Source organism: Acartia tonsa, chromosome 2 (assembly GCF_053477335.1).
Source record: "Acartia tonsa isolate MP-2025a chromosome 2, ASM5347733v1, whole genome shotgun sequence".
Lineage (NCBI taxonomy): Eukaryota > Metazoa > Arthropoda > Copepoda > Calanoida > Acartiidae > Acartia > Acartia tonsa.
Genome location: NC_137261.1, coordinates 59,412,454 through 59,430,430, shown reverse-complemented (window position 1 = coordinate 59,430,430; position 17,977 = coordinate 59,412,454). Strand labels below are relative to the sequence as shown.

Here is a 17,977-nt window from a genome sequence, read left to right as displayed (position 1 = left end):
GTTATTTACGTTAGTCCCCAAAGTTTTATAATTTTTTTTTATTTCTTGGCTTAACAACTTTGTGGACTTTTAATGAGTTTTAATGTTTGTTTTATTAAGTTGAGTGTCCAAATGTTTCAACCACTTATTGTAATCTACAGAAGGGATAATTTTATGTATCATCATTGGGGATGTACAACAATTTATCAGCCATTGTCTTATCCCTTTAGATCCTTGGGGTAAGCAATACATTAAAGGATTTCAAGGACTTCCTGTTAACCAAGTAAACTTTAGTGGCATAATATGAGACTTCAGCCGGACGTTATAATCACTCTCAGACATGAGCAGGGATCTAAAGGGATAGGACAATTGTCGATAATGATGATACACAAGATTAAAATTAGCTGTTAAAACGTTTGGACACTCAACTTAATGAACCGACCTATCAAAATTCAAAAAAAGTTCCCAAAGTCGTTAAGTCGTTAAGTCAAAAAAATAAGAAAACGTTATTGTAAAATTTTGGGGACTAGCGTAATAAACAAACTCCTCCCTGTATAAGAAGAGTTTTCCGTAATAATATTAAGGAAAAAATGACTTACCGTTGCACTGTGTTCGTCGAAGTGAAGTTTGCTGTGCAGATAGATGGACAAGATAGCCTTCATACCATAGTAGGAAAACCTCTCACAAAATTCATTTCCAATGATGAAGAACACGCTCATAGGATACGGGTACTTCTAAAATAAACAAAATATCATTAGAAATAAAATAAATGACAAGTCTATTAGTATGTCAGTCTTAAATGAAAATGAAATATACAACAACAACAAAAGCAGATTTAGTAGCAGATTGCCATGTTAAAGACGTACGTACAGATCCAAACTACTTAGAAGCTTCGCTACTAATTAATAGTTAATAATAGCATCGTATTATGGACAGCTTTCCGTGGATAGAAAACGATAAATTACAAGATTATTATAATTGTTAGCTCTGAGAGGCCGAAGGCCAGGGTTAACAAAACTGGTATTAATATCACGGATTTTTAATTTTATTGTTCGTAGAAAATTGTCAAAGATATGATACATAATTTTTCAGTATGGCAGAGAACCGGTTCTAATCCAGCGGATATTAATCGGTTTCGAAGACATACTGGAACAAATGATGATTAAAGTCCCTCCACAGATTATGACGTTATACGATAGAATAGCCAATGAGAGGCCAGTATAAAATTTATGCTGGCCTCTCATTTGCTATTCTATCGTATGACGTCATAATCTGTGGAGGGACTTTTATCATCTTCACTGGAACAGGATATTTGTTTAATGCATTTTTTATTACAGTTTCAGTTGAAAGGAAAATGTTTGGTTCAAGCAAATCTTTGTTAGGCCGCTAAAATTCTTAAAATAATGACTAATTAATTCTTTTATTGCTTAAATTTTCTATGCAATATTCTTCAGAGAGAAGGGAATAACATTCAAAGATTTTAATCAAACTTATTAAAGGCGAAGCTTTTCTATAATTAGGGTCGGTCAGTCCGTCCGTTACAGATATCTCTTTTCGTTAATTAAAAAACAAGGTTAGAATTGTCCTATCGATTTCAAACTTTGTGTATCCTAAATTCTAACCTATCTAAATTAACGAAAAGAGCTAACTGTCCCGGACGGACAGATATACGGACTGACCCTAATTATAAAAAAGCTTCAATTTTAATAAATTTTAATCTAATACAAAAATAATTAATCAATTCGAAAAGATATGCTTATCAAATGATGCAACCATGTACTATTATGTTTTTAATATGTTACTGAAAATTTCTGGAAAAGTTTTTGTACATATAAAATTAATTCACATGAAAAATAAACTAATTCTAACATATATGCTGCTTGGCTCTGAATGTTTTATTAAAAATTAACTTTATTCAAGAAATGTTAACATGAAAGTATGAACAACATTTTTAAATTGTAGTTGCATCTGATTTAACTGCAAGTCTTTGTGTTAATTGATAGAAAACCAACAAGTTATCTTGGTAATTTCCTCCTATATTCCGGATGAAAGGGTAGCCATCCACCCAGAGAAAATTTAACTAAAAAGCAGATTTAGCCTACACAGAGGTGGATTCTTAAAAAACCCTTTGGCTCACTGCGAGCCTGATTTTAGTGAGCCAGTGAGCCAAAATATTTTTATAAGAATTTATCTCAGGATTCTAAAGTGATAATTTCTTATTTTCTAAGTTTTATTTCTTTGAAAAACAATAATATCTGCCTAATATTGTGTTATACAATAATTAATGCATTAATCACTTTTTTAAAAGTCAATTGAACAGAATTACTTTTTTTTAATCTTTCAAATAATTCATAAGTCATCCTTCTCTTTTTTCTTCCTGGATTTTTAAAGAACACTGAACAATTGCTTAATAATTCACTTTGTCCGTTTGTCAATCCGTGGTTTTTAAAGCTTTATTGCTTATGGATGTTGTCATCCTTGTTTTATTGTAATTTCATTTCTTCAACATAACAAACTTAACAAATAAATTCTGGCAAAAAAATCCATTAAATTTATTTTCAATTTGAATGAAAAGCTGTAACTTCTGCAAAGTGTTTCCACAAAAATGATAAAATAAAGATAAAAATTGCCTTTGGTTTCATTTTTATTGGCATATTTTTAAAATCTTAAACTTAGAATACGTAGAGTTTAATTATCTAGTATTCGATAGTATTATATCACAATCTTAATTTAATATCTATAATACAAAGTAGAATGATGTCTGTCCGTCCATCCGTCTGTCTGTCCGTCCCTTAAAATCTCGGTAACCACTGAACCGATCGGATTCTACTCTTCAGGGAATATACCTACTGGTCCTCTGGTGATATAGGCTATTTTCTTAGGGCTTGGGACACCCCCAACCACCCTAAAAATAAAATCCCCCCTTCCAATTTTTTTAGGCAGTTAAATTAAAATATGGTGGTAGCAGTACCAGAGGTGCTTAATTTTTTTTAACTTTCTCTTGGGGCAAAGTCCCTAGAGGCCAGGGAGAAGCCGTTAGTTTTTTATATATACTATTTATTGCTGCTCTTCTTTATTTGCAATTTTGCAAGAATACTATAGTTTTTTTTTTGCATACAATACTGTATATTTATTTACGCACTGGTATATCTAATTTTAGGCTAAACAGAAGTGTTTCCTCAAAATAGCTAAAATAATATATTGACAGGGGAAAATTTGCTAATGTGGACCTCAATTGTTGGTAAGTTGATTCATCCAATAAGAGGGGAGGGGATGAGGTTATTTTAGCCAGCTGCACGTAAATGAAAATCTGGCACAACATCCAAGTAATGATATAGCTATTGCCAAAATTATAAAATGTATGACATAAAGAATAAATTTTGGAAAGATTGGATATTAGGCAGTTTTCCTTATATTGTACATGAACATTTAAACTAAAAAATGTCATTGTTCCATTTCTAATTTTCAGTAAAAGCATATTCTAGAGTTTTTTTCAATTTATTTATCGCGTCGTATTATAGACAGCTTTCCGCGGATATTGAAATAAAAAATATAAGATTAAAAAAAAATTTTGGTAGTCCCAAGGGGAGGAATCTTTTTTTATTTTAATATGCTTGAAACTGCTATGATTTTTCAATATTACTGAGAACCGGTTCTAATCCAGCAGATATTAATCGGTTTCGATTCCATAAATCTGAAATAATCATTCCAAACAAAAATATTGTGGTAAAAGTTTTTCTTTGAAAACTTGCTGTTTAAAACATTATCGCCATGGTATAAAAATTAAATACGTAAATGTAATTTATACAGCGATGTAAACTGATTTAAAGATTGCATTTATTTCATCCCCATGTCTAATCCACACTCATTAAAATGTTTTTTTCCTGTTATTAGTAGCGAAGCCACTCAATAATTCAATTAATCTGTCCGTTATTGGAATTTTCTCGGCTTCTATTACAGGTAGAAAGCTGCAATTTTTAGTGAAGATTCGTTATTACTATATTTTTAAGGGAAAATTAGTTTTCTTTATTTTTCTGTTTTTATCTTATTATGAAGTTATATGCAATTTTCAAAAAAAGTTAATAAGTTTTTTCTGTTATCTTAACAAGTTATTTGCATTTTTTTGAAAAAAAACCAATTCAATGCTTAGTTGCAAAAAAAGTTAAATCTTGTGTGTGTTATAATGGCTTTGCTTTAAGCTTTAAGAATTTCAATACTACAGTGTGTTTTTTTTTATGAGCACTTTTTTGAAAGCAATTTTACCCCACTTATAGTTATCAGAATTTAATGATTAATGGCTTATTTTCTTCGTTTTTTAAGGGAAATTATGAAACAACAAAAAAAATTACAGTTTTTGTTGAAAAAGTACAGTAAAGTTGAAAATTAAAAACTTAGGTGTCAACATCTAAAAATGGTTTTAGCGCATTTTTTTTATGCTCAAATAATCAACCTTTTGCAAGAATGGCTGCTAAACACTTCAAAGTTGAGATATAGAGCTAACAAGGATGACAACATCCATAAAAGCGAAGCACTAAAACGGTAGGACAAACGGACATTAACACTTAGTGTTAGAACTTAATTATCAAATATAAATTTATAAATAAATATCATAATAAAAGCAAAATTGGAAGTAAATTTGTTGAAAAACTGCTTGATACAGGAAAATTATTATGGACATACTTACATTTTTAGGACTTGATTATAGAGTTGCTTCGCTTATTACATTATACTTTGTTGTCCCAGGAATCAATATACCAAAAATCAGATCAATCCGTTGATTAGATCACATAAAAATTTGTTGTTAAAAAAGTAAAAAAATCAACATGTTTAAAATGGACGTACGGACATTTTGGTAATGATTATAGAGTTGCTACGCTTTCTAAATCGTACCTAACTACTAAAGGAATCACCATGCAAAATTTGAAATCGATAGGACAATTCTAACATGCTTAAATTAACGGGAAAAGCTATCCGTTACGGACGGACGGACGTACGGACGTACGGACGGACGGACGTACGGACGGACCGACCCTAATTATAGAAAAGCTTCGCTTTTAAAAATGTATACAGATACTATTAGGGACATTTACTAGAACATATCAAAGTTTGAAGGTCATATCTCAACCAGGGAGGGAGTACTGGCCCCCCAAAGTCGACTACAGAAAATCCATTTTTTAAAGAAAAATGCGCTAAAACCATTTTTATATGTTAACACCTAAGTTTTTAATTTTCAACTTTACTGTACTTTTTCAACAAAAACTGTAATTTTTTTTGTTGTTTCATAATTTCCCCTAAAAAACGAAGAAAATAAGCCATTAATCATTAAATTCTGATAACTATAAGTGGGGTAAAATTGCTTTCAAAAAAGTGCTCATAAAAAAAAAACACTGTATATAATGAATGTTGATTTTTTCTCTAAACGTAGAATCCTTAAAGCTGGTTTATGATTTTTTATTTTATTATTTGTGAAAAATTGTCTGTAATAAGATGCTTTAAATGATTTTTCAGTATTTCTCAGAAGTGTTTCTAATCCAGCGGATATTAATCGGTTTTGAATCCTTACTAGATTATCATAATCGAAATAAGTATGACTTAACCCTTTTATTTGATGTTTTATTTTTATATTTTTCTACAACAAAGTTTGTTTGGTAGTGCAATAAAAATAAAAAGCTGCCCTGTCATTCTTGTCAAATTAAAAACTTGCACGGTTGTGTTCATAGGAGCAAAGTAGTAAATAATAACATACATCTATGCCATGACTAATCAAGGATCTAAAGGGATAAGACAATAAATTGATGTACATACCCAATGATAAAAATCAAAATTACTCCTTCTGTAGATTTCAGTTAGTGTTGGAAACGTTAATCAACCAATCAAAATTCGATAATAGTCCCCAAGGTTGTAAAAGCCAACGAATAAAAAAACGTTATTAAAAACTTTGGGGACTTATGAAATAAACAGCCCAATGTCCCCTCCCTGGCCCTGATGACTAATACTAATAAATGCCAAACAGTTGATATATGTATATAGAAGAAATAAAAGAATTTTTCAATACATCACTTAAACTCTTTGTGCAGATTTATGTGCATATGAAGAAACAGGGCATTGCTGACTAACTAACCAGTCTTATGGCTTTTTGAGTAGATTTGCTACCAAATACAGCTTTTCATTTTGTTTGCTATGTGTGTAATAATTTAATTGTATTATGATTAGAGAAACATGTCTTTTCGTCTGTTTTTAACCGTTTAAAAACCAGTTGTTTTAAAATGTCAATTAAAAAATAAGTTTAAGTGAGAGAAAAAAATAGTTTTGAGTGAAATTTGCTCATTGTTTCAATTCCTAAAAATTAAAATATTTTCTGTTTCTTGCAAAATAAATTTCAACTAAATTTTATTTCTTTGAAAATCTTATAAAAGGATTCTTCAAAAAATTATTTAATAATATTTGCAATGAAATATACTTAGATAAAGAAAATGTTGAAAAGTCAGGGATCTACAGGAATAAGACAATGACCGATAAATTGTTGTATATCCCCACTGATGATACACAAAATTATCCCCCCTGTAGATAACAATTAGTGGTTGAAACGTTTCGACACTTAACTTAATAATCCAACCAATTAAATCAATTAAAGTCCCTAAAGTTGTTAGGCCAACGAATAAGAAAACTTTGGGGACAATGATGACTACCAGCTTGGTAATTTTAAAATATTCACATCCTAATTCATTAAAAAATAACTATGATTATTAATTGAATTTACATCTATAATACAAAGTAGTACGATGTCTGTCTGTTTGTTTGTTTGTAACGAAGGATCTCGATAACCGCTGAACCGGGTAGCTTCTCATAGGTCCCGGGAAGGTTTTTAACTTTTTTTGGGGTAGGGAACCACAACCCTACCCAGAGAAATCGACAAAAATAAAAAAAATAAAACGCCACCCTGCGGACATTTTTACAAACAGCTAAAAACATAACTAACACCATTTATTGGCGAAAAAAAATTTTTGGTAAGTATCTGATTTTAAAATAGATTGAAAATATAGAATAGTTATGAAAAAAGGAATGACATTACTAATATATTAAATGTTTAAATATATATTTGCAAATAATATAATGCTCAACTATTAAAGAGAAAGAATAGATGCAACTAAAAGTGTTTATACAATATTGCACATACAATTTAGATAAACTTCCTTTTACAGTTGGAATTTTCTTTGTTCAAAAGTTTAGCATTTTTCAGGTTTGCAGTATTTATCTGGACTATGTAAATGCTTAAAATTTCTGTAGACACTTTTTTTGTAAAATAATTTTAGTTTTTAAAAGCGGAGCTGGAACGGATGGCTTTTTCCGTTAATTTGGGCATGCTAGAATTGTCCTATCTAATTTTCATTCCTGTAGTTAATTCCTGTAGTAGTTAGGTACGATTTAGAAAGCGTAGCAACTGTGTGATTGCTACCAAAATGTCCGTGCGTCCATTTTAAACATGTTGATTTTTTACTTTTTCACAACAAATTTTTATGTGATCTAATTATCCGATTAATCAGATTTTTGAGTAATGATTCCTATTTCAATAAGGTACAATGTTATAAGCGAAGCATCTCTATAATCGAGTCCTAATAATGTTAGAATGTCTTTAAACATTATCCTGAATGTAAGCAGTTTTTCAACAAATTTACTTACAATTTTGTTTCAACATTTATACATTTCTGATTCTGATAATTCAGTTTGGACACTCTACAAGTGTTAATGTCCGTTTGTCCTACCGTGTCAGAGCTTTGCTTTTCAGGATGTTTTCATTCTTGTATTCATAAATTTGAATAAAGGAAGGGATGGATTAATACAATAGAAATAATTCTCCTCGTTCATTTAAATTGATTCTTGTTCAATTTACATGTATATTTTTACTTAATAAAAAAAACATATTTGTGCTTCATTTTGTGAGCACCCATAAATACACAGACTCGACAAACACTTAAACAAATCTTAAACACTATTGCCCATTTTACAATATATCCAATTCTATACAAATTGAAGTAGAATTTTATGTGTGTTTAGATTTAAAATTTATGTACATATACAAAATGCAATACAAAAGTGTTTCTTTGTTTTAATATTATATGTTTTCAAAACCTATCTGTATTAAAATCAAAAACGAGTTGAATTTTTTAGACAGATCTTTTTGTTTAAAATGAAGTTTTACAAGGTGTCTCAACAGATCAGCCGTGTGACGTCATAAAAATGAGAGATGAGAAGAGAAGTGGGAAAGGAAACCCTTAAAAAAGAGATAGATTTAGACGTATTTGTATGACGTCACAGCTTATTTTTTTAGACAATTTGTAAAGCTATTTTAAAATTTGGGAGTTACTTAGAATATCTAAAAGAATAGACTATTGGATTACTTTGCTTGAGTTCTTATTTAATAGTCCTGTAGAGTTGACTATATATTGTTCTGTATCATTTATAGAGTAATTAGCTTTACATTACATCATATATCAGATGTATTTATATATTAGAATCCCCAGGGAGATGGGACATTGGGCTGTGTTTATTATATTAGTACCCAAAGTTTTTATAATAATATTTTCCTATTCGTTGGCTTAACAACTCTGGGGACTTTTATTGAATTTTGATTTGTTGGTTTGTGTCCTGACGTATAAACCATTAATTTTTATCTATAGATGGGGTTATTTTGTGTATCATTATAGGGGATTTACTTCAATTTATAAGCTATTGTCTCATACCTTTATATCCCTTAGAATCCACATTAAATCTTGGTCATTGTAGCCTAATCCTTTCTATAGCATGTGTCTCCTTACTTTACCCTACCAGAATGATTTTTCCAATATGGCTTTTAAACAGATTATTATCCGCTGCATAAGAACCATTTCTCAGCCATGCTGAAAATCATGTATAGCATCGTATTATAGACAATTTTCCACTCGTATAATTGAAACCAGTTTTTTTTCCATTTTGATATCCGCAGAAAGCTGTCTGTAATAAGATGCTGTAAAAAACTATTAAAGCATAAAATGGATTATCTCGTAATGCCATTGGTAGTATCGAACCATTTACCCCACAGAACTTAATGGACAAATCTTATAAATTTTCATTTCTATATCTGCGAAAGCAGTCTATAATAAGATGCAATGAATAACTATTTTCAATCAGTGTAGTGGAGAAGTTACCTTTAAAAAGTCCATAGTAGAATAGTTATTAACATTAGTATTAATCAATTTCGTTTCCATTTTTTCATTTTTTAAAGTCTTGACATCATCACAAAATAAATATTATATTAAAAACTTTAAAAAATAAAAAGTATTTCTTTTTTTGCATTTTTAACAATTTTTCCTTCCGAAAATTCAATTTCCGGCAAAAGACTTTGATTGTTATGTTCTTAAAATTTTGCAAAAAAAATATTTTAATTTAACAAATTTCTTGTTTTTGTGTAATACGTAAAAGATAAAAGTTCTTTATCGTACTTATGAAACATTTTAATCTACTTACAATGGCGTGCACAGGGTTTTGCCAGGATGGTGTACAAGGGGGGTGTAAGGGAGGTGGATACACCCCCATAGGTATAAATCTACTTACATAATCAACATGTTAAAATGTATAAAAAAAAATCATCTTTTTACTGTTAAATTGATGCGTGAAGCACGCAAATTTTGTTACTCTGCCCTTAAATTCTAGGGAGGTGTTACATTTTTTACTTGACTTTTACTTTTAAATAATTATTGATGAAAAAATAACATCAAAATGGCTAATTATCATGTAGTTTTCTCTATTTTGTCTAAACATGTTTATAATGTTTACATTGTATTAGCACAAGCCTCACTATCTGCTTTTATACCATGCACAAAAATAAACATCAAATATACCATATTCACAATAAATCTATTAAAAATTAAAAGAAAACAGGAAGTGAGAGCTTTTTAGAAATTAAGTCAATTCCAATTTAAGTATTTTTAGATAACTTATGTAATTGTAAAGTAGGTATGAAAGAATGGATATACAAAATACGTAAATATATTGACAGGTAAAAATTTGTAATCAATTTGACCTCATTCATTGGTCATTTCGTTTATCCAATAGAATAGGAGGGAATGGGGTTAATAAGGGTGGATGGGGTTAACCTTATTTTAGCCCGCTGTGAGTTTCACTTTATTATGGAACATGAATATCTGGTGTAACATCCATGTAATAATATATCCATTAATGTAGATATGAAAGGGGCTCGGGAGATAAGACAGGGAGTCATTTTGATTGATTGATTGAAATCCAACCAAATCGTTATTTGTCAGAATCTTTATCCCTTGTTCTTGGGTTTATCTCAGGTCTCAGCAGCCACGACTAAGCCTCAAATCTAACAACCCGTTTGAATGCTTTGAAATTTTTTTGAAAAGAGGTATTGCAAAATTTGGGTCTGGTGTAGACTTTTACTTGATTTTCAAACTTGTTAAAAGAAGATTTCTCAGAGGATTACAGGCGGCTGCCGAGCCCCGGTCGTCTTTTAAAAACATAAAATTAATTACATAAACTCTACGTGACTTTGAATTATTTAATAAAACAATAATAATATAAAAATAAGACAAAGAACCCATGCAGTCCTAATGTGATAGTTAGTCATAGAAAAGATTTTCTATGATAAGGGTTTGTCCGTCAATCCGTACGTCCGTAACGGATAGCTTTTATATCAATCAGGCATTTCAGAATTGTCCTATCGATTTCAAATTATTACTATGATTCCTACGCTTTTATAGATGTTGTCATTCTTGTTTCACAAAAACTGACACAGAGCTGCTTTCAAAATAATTCACTAATGTTACTAAATTTCACTAATAATTATTTATCGCGTCGTATTGTAGCTTTCCGCGGAAATTAAGATTAAAAATTGTAAGATTAAAAACAGGTTTGTTAGCCATGATGGGCCGAAAGTCCGGGCTAACAAAACTGGTACTAATTTTATAATTTTTATTTTAAATCCGTGGAAAATTGTCTGTAATACGATGCTTTAAATAACAGTATGGCTTAAAACCAGTTCTAATCCAGCGGATATTAATCAGCCTCGAAGCCTTACTGGAAAAAAATTAGATGTTCTAACTAATAAAAGTGATGATATAAAACTAAGTATTATTTGTTAAGAGAATATTTGTATGTTCACTCTCATATGATTTTCAAGTAAGTAGATCTTTTAATAACAGGCATTATAAATCAAAGGGGAAAATCATACTTTTGACATTTTAAACCATAAGCGTGCCACTGATTTTTAAAAAAAAATATCATTTAAATAAATGGATATAGAATATATACGTGGATATTAAGACAGGGGAAAAATTGTCGTCAATTTAGGTTGCTAACATGAACATCATTTGTTGGTCAATTTGTTCATCAAGTAGGAGAGGAAGAGATGGGAGGAAGGTTTTGGAATGGGGGATCGTTGATTTAGATCGTTTCACTTTATTAAAGTATATGATAATCTGGTGTAAAATCTAAGTAATAAAAATAAATCCATTTTAACAAGCAGTTTCTTAAAAGATCTGTGTGTCTCTGAACGGAGGTAAAATAACACCTGTATTCATAATCGGAGACGCACGGAGGGGGGGAAGGGATATGGAATCTGAAATAAATATTTTCCTTTAGAAATAATTATATAAAAGTAACAAGATCTCTGTGTGTCTGTCTGTACCGAAGGATATCGCTTACCGTTGAACCGATATGGTTCTCCCCTACAGGATAGCCTCCCATAGTTCCTTTTTAGGAGAGGGTACCACCACTCTCCAGAGAGAAATCGACCCTAGAAAATATGACCTCCCAGAAAGATGGATATCTGAAATTATTTTGCTACTTTTTTAAAACCATTTAATTATTCAGAACTCCGAAATTAAATTCCATGACAAGAGAAAAAGAATTAGAATTTGCATGTCAGTTTTGTTTGGAAATTTTGAAAAAAAATTTATAGCTCTTAAAAAGAATCTTTATTACATTAATTTCTTTCAAAAAAAAATATATATACATAATACCTAGCGATATCGACAACCAGACAGACTAACTGACAAAACGAGCTGAAGAATATGTCCAAAAATTGCATCGCTGCCAATTGAATTGTGTATTTGTAAGTTGAAAACTGAATAAAGAATGAGCCAACAATCCATATAATATTACTTGGATGTTGCACCAGATTTTCAAGTGATGCTTGCAGCTGGCTAAAATAACGATCCACCTTTCATTCTTTACCCCATCCTTTCCCCTCCTACTGGTTGAACAAAGTTTCAAATAAATAAGGTCAAAATTAGCAAGCTAAATTGACGACAAAATTTCCTCTGTCAATATATCCACGTATATCCTATATCCATTGAGCCTACTGGGGTTATAGTAATCATAATTGAAAATTGTGAGTTTTAAATGTTTACTAATAAACCAGATAATTGAAACCTTTATTTATTTCTTTTGGCAAATCTGTTTTCTAGCCTACACAGGTTATCATGGACAAAAGTGCAACATTCAAATTTTTTAAAGATCAAATATAACTGCTCCATATTTATTACATCTATTTAGCAAAAATAAAATAAAAACTATCTAAGTAAGATATGCCAAAAAATAAGGCATTAGCAAATGATAGCGTATCTGCTTGCTGTCTCGGGAAGGTGTCGGGTTCGAGTCTGGTCCACAACACAACGCGTCTTACTAGATATGGTAAAAATGGTAGCCTCAATAATACAGACAACTCATAATTGTATGGTAGCTTCACTTTTTAAAATAGAGTAACTTATAATTATACTAATTGCAGAAACACATTTAGCAAAATTGTTTGGCCTTAGCTAACATAGGAGTGCCCATGATTTGCTGAAAAAATGCATACATACAAATCATGTATATACATCTTTTTATCTATCCATCTAACGTGAATCTATCTATCTATATTAAACGTAGAACAATAAGATAAGATTTATATTTTAATTGATTAAATGATTTTAAAAATTGTCTATTCCGAGTTGTCTTTGTTTATATAAGTTCTGTTTATCTAAATATTAATATTACAATGAACAAATAAAGCCCAATGTATAGCCCATTAAATAAACATCAATAAAATAAACAAGAACAAACTTATGCAAACGTTTTTTTTTATGTAGAAGCAATCAATTTCTATTTAAGTTAATATTTTTTTTCCAGTATAACTTCGAAACCGATTAATATCCGCAGGTTTAGAACCAGTTCTCAGCTATACTGAAAAATTATTTATAGCATAGTATTACAGACAATTTTCTACGACTATAAAATAAAAAATAATAATTTTGTTAGCTCAGGCCTTCGGCCCACTGGAGCAAAGATAACTAGTTCTAATCTTATAATTTTTCATTTTAATCTCCACGGAAATCTGTCTATAATACGATGCAATAACTATTTAAAGGCTTAAACCAAATGAATCTCAACAATATTGTGAGAGGGAGAGGGGGGGGGTTAAAAAAGGTGTGTTACTTAACAAAAGTAATGGATATTGCACCATAACTCTTTTTAGATGTATTTATATTTATGATGAGTATGTATGTGTGTGTGTGTGCGTGTGTGAGTGTGAAGAAGGGTAACTGTAAAAATACTTCTACAAAGGATGTGGGATAGGTGAGTAATTGTAATTAGAAGCGAGAGGCTTCTCTTTAATTATGGTCTATACGTCCTCGTTTAACTTTTTTCGTTCATTTAGACATGTTATAATTGTACATTTCAAACTTTGGATGTTGACTCCTGTAATATTTTTTTTGGCCAAAAAAAATTGTTTGAATTTCAAGATTTTTTATTTAAATAGCCGCGGAAAGCTGTCTATAATATGATATAATCTTACCTGTCTTCCTCCTTGCGCCTCCGCCTCTTTATTGTTCCTCCGCTGCTCCTGCGAGTCTGTCATTTTAATTCTGGTGAGTTATTGCGATTCTGAAATTATAAGAATTGTATACAAGGGATAAGATAATGGGGGACAATTTGTGGTACATCAATGGATATAGAATATATGTGTATATTAGGACACAGGGAAAATTTGTCGTCATTTAGGTTGCTATCATGGATATTATTTATTGATCAGTTCGTCCTTCCACTAGGAGGGAAGGGGATGGATGGACAAGTTTACTTTATTAGGGTACATGATAAACTGGTTTAACATCCACGTAATAATAAATCCATTGATGACAAGAATTTAAAAATTAAAAAAAACATAAAAATTCAATATTTGATTTAATTTGTTTCGAGTATAGCTTCGAAACTGGATTAGAACCGGTTCTTAGCCATACTAAAAAATCATGTATAGAATCGTATTAAAATAAATTATTATATTGCTAGATAAGTTATGAACTCGATTAAGGACAAGCTTATAGTGTCTAATAAAAAGTGGACAAATTTTACAACGTTTGGCAGAGCTATCCCGATTGATGTCATATTAAATAAATAATATATTAAATATTAAATGACGTCAATGTGATGTTTTTTAATAACACACATATTAGTGTTGATGTGATTTGTCATTTGGCTTTCAATTGCTGAGCTGATTATTTGCACATTATTCATAGCGACAAATTTTGATTACTGCAATTGATGAAAACTTTGAAAACCCTCATTTTATCCCATTTTACGTAATTAATAAAGGTTACATGATATACGTGGATATATTGACAGGGGAAAAATAAAAGACAATTCAGTTTGCTAACATGGACCTCATTTATTGGTCAGTTCGTTCAGGCCGTATGAGGGGGATGGGGTTGATGGGGGGTATCACTTTATTAGAGTACATGAAAATATGGTGCAACATCCAAGTAATAATATATCCATTATTAACACAGCTTTCATATTTTTCATAAAAATTTTGCTTTAGGGTGCAAATGATGTGGTGACCTTATGATCTACTGGCGGATTTTTAGGACCTTCAAACATCAAATATTACATGGTATTTTAGGTCTATAATAACATCTAAGGTATTGTGATGTTTCTGCAATTTTTTTCTCCAGAATCACTGAATTGCTTAAACAGGTGTTGAAACATTTTATCTTTGAAAATCAACAAATTGTAAAGGTGCTTTTTCTTTTAAAGTTCAATATAGATTCAAATTTTGCTTATAAAGTGTCTGCTTTACACCGATCCCCTATAGTGGAAACCGATTAATATCCCCTGGATTAGAACCGGTTCCCAGCAATACTCAAAAATCATGAATAGCATCATATTACAGAATTTTTTCCACGAATAATATAATTAAATCATAAAAACCTCAGGTCTAACAAAACTGGTTTTAATCTTATAATTTTTCATTTGCATATCCACGGAAAGCTGAATATAATATGATGTGATAAATAACTATGTCTCTTACTTATTCTTATTTTGATAATTTTAATATTACAAAAAGTATGTCTTGCTAAAAATTACGATATTTGTATGCGTATTTGTGGGAACACAATTTGCAGTTTGCACATCATTCAGTCAAAACGATATGATGTTTTTGCAAACTTACAACTGATTTTTTTTGATACAGTAATATTACAGTAAAAATAGAGAGGGCACGTTATATAAATAATTCTACCCACAGGGTGGGGACCTTGTGTCGATTTTATCTTTGAAAAAAAAAAGCAAAAAAACTAACTACTTTGTATAACAGACCAGCCCTTAGATGCCTCTATAAGAAACTCTTATTTTATTATTCCTAAATGGATATAGAATATACGTTGATATTAGGCAAGGGAAAATTGTCGTCAATTTAGGTTGATAACACGGAACTCGTTTATTGGTCATTTCGTTGATCCAGTAAGAGGGGGAGGGGATGAGGTATCACTTTACCAGAGTACATAAAAATCTGGTACAACATCCAAGTAATAATATATCTATTCTCCTTTTATTATTTCTGACAGTAAGGTAAAAACACCTGGAATCCACGAACTAAGATATATGATGAACTGCATGAGAAAGAAAGAACAAGAAATTTGATACCCAACACAAAAAAAATCCTGTTAGATATTTTAGTTCTAACAGGATTAGGGACTAATAATCAGAAATTATAATAAATTTTAAACATTTTTCTTTACTTTAGGGTCCTCTTGGTCAACAATTAAAGTAAAAGAACAAAGGGGGAATTACAGACATCTGTCTGATTGGCAGCTAATGGAAACAATTTCGTAAATTTTGGTTGCTAATATGGAATTCATTTATTGACCATAAAGATGGGATGGGGGAATGGGGTAAAGGGAGTGGATGGAGGTATCGTTATTTTAGTCCTCTGTGAGTTTCACTTCATAATTTATAAATTTGATGTAACATCCAATAAAAAAAATTAAAATTAAAATACAATTTTTAACAAAATAAATGTATAAGAATAAGTAAAAATCATGAAAAAAAATAATGATTGAGAAATCACTTATCAATATGGTTGAGAGAGTAAAAAGAAATCGAAGGTTAAAATATCAAAAGACTTTTTTTTTATAAAATAATACATATAAAAAATTATAAAAGCTTAAAAAATAAATCAATATTTCAGGATTTTTCCGCCAATCTATCAAAAGTTTTCACTGATCATTAGAGCTTTTTTCCAGGGATCTAAAGGGATAAGACGATGGCAGATAAGTTGATGTACATCCTCATGATGAAGCACAAAAAGCGGGGTGTTAAACATATATGAAAGGATAGAAATTTGGAGTGTTGACGATTCAATTTACCCTAACGCACATTCTACCATGTAATAATATTTTTTGTTAAACATAGTTAATTGGAAACAATCGAACCATTACTTCCCATAGACATGGGACTAGGAATTTGGCAAAAAAATAGTTATTATTATAGACAGCTTTCCGCGGATATTAAAACTATAAATTATAAGATTATTCTTGGTGCTAAAAACTGGTATTGATCTAATCTCATGATTTTTTTCTGTTATTCGTTGAAAATATTGTCTGTAACATGATGCTATACATGATTTTTCAGTAGGGCTGAGAACCAGTTGTAATCCAGCGGATATTAATCAGCTTCTAGGCCATATTGAAATATTATTTAAATATTACTTAATGTTGAGTGAACCATATCACTATACTAAAGATGAAGAATAAGATAACAAATTTTCTCGTATTCATTCAAATCCGGTGGATAGGAACCGGTTCTCATCCATACGAAAAAACTATGTCTAGCATCGTATCATATCCAGTTTTCTACGAATATAGAAATGTACAATCATACATTCTATATCCGCGGAAAGCCGTTTATAATACGATACGAGAAATAACTAATCTTGTCTTTGAATTGTAAACATGGTTGTGCCCTCACTTCCGTTATAGCCACCGTTTTAGCAAAACATCCAAAACTGCAAAAAATACCTAATGCTTTACTCATTCCTAAACACACCCAAAATCTATGTTTTTTTATAAGCGAAGCTTTACTACAATTAGGGTTGGTCTAACCATCGGTACGTCCTTTTCTGTAATATATAATATTCTGTTTCTTTCGTATTATATATTTGCCAATTCTTGTTTGTTGGCCTGATTTATTGAGCTTTGCCATTAAGGTTGCTATCATCCTTGTTTGTAAATATAAAGAACCATTAAACATATATCTCCTATCAATGCACCTATCTAACCATTCATCCATCAATTAATATATCTTTTATACCATCTTCAGCTTTCCTTTCCCATGAATGTATGTATTAAACTTATAGTACATTTAAAATAGTTAAATGATTTTTTTTAAATTTCTATATTTAAACTATGCTTGCTTTACTTATGTGTTCCTCATATTTCTTTATCCGTCAATATACAAGAAAGATGTGTATTTAAATACTGAAATTATTAAACAATAATGTTATTAATAGCTCTATAATCTATATATAATTTTGTCACTACAAGGATTTAATGGCAATTTCCAATTTTAATTCAATCTTAATTACCAGTAACCCCCACCCCTCACCCTAGACCGCTCCTCTATCCAGTTTTACATTTTACTAGAGGCTGTGAGTGAAATTCCATTTGAAAATGCTAAAAATTTG

General features: G+C 30.4%; 1 protein-coding gene across 1 annotated transcript in view; it reads right to left on the bottom strand.

Moving 5' to 3' along the window:
* LOC145312249 (solute carrier family 15 member 2) overlaps positions 1-17,977 on the bottom strand; it is a 78,249-nt gene that overhangs the window by 50,662 nt on the left and 9,610 nt on the right. The window contains exons 2-3 of the mRNA XM_080151478.1: positions 13,817-13,907; positions 579-713 (exon numbers count right to left, since the gene is read on the bottom strand). Of these exons, the coding sequence (XP_080007604.1) occupies positions 579-713; positions 13,817-13,879 (198 nt within the window). The 5' untranslated portion in view covers positions 13,880-13,907. The remainder of the gene's footprint in view (positions 1-578; positions 714-13,816; positions 13,908-17,977) is intronic.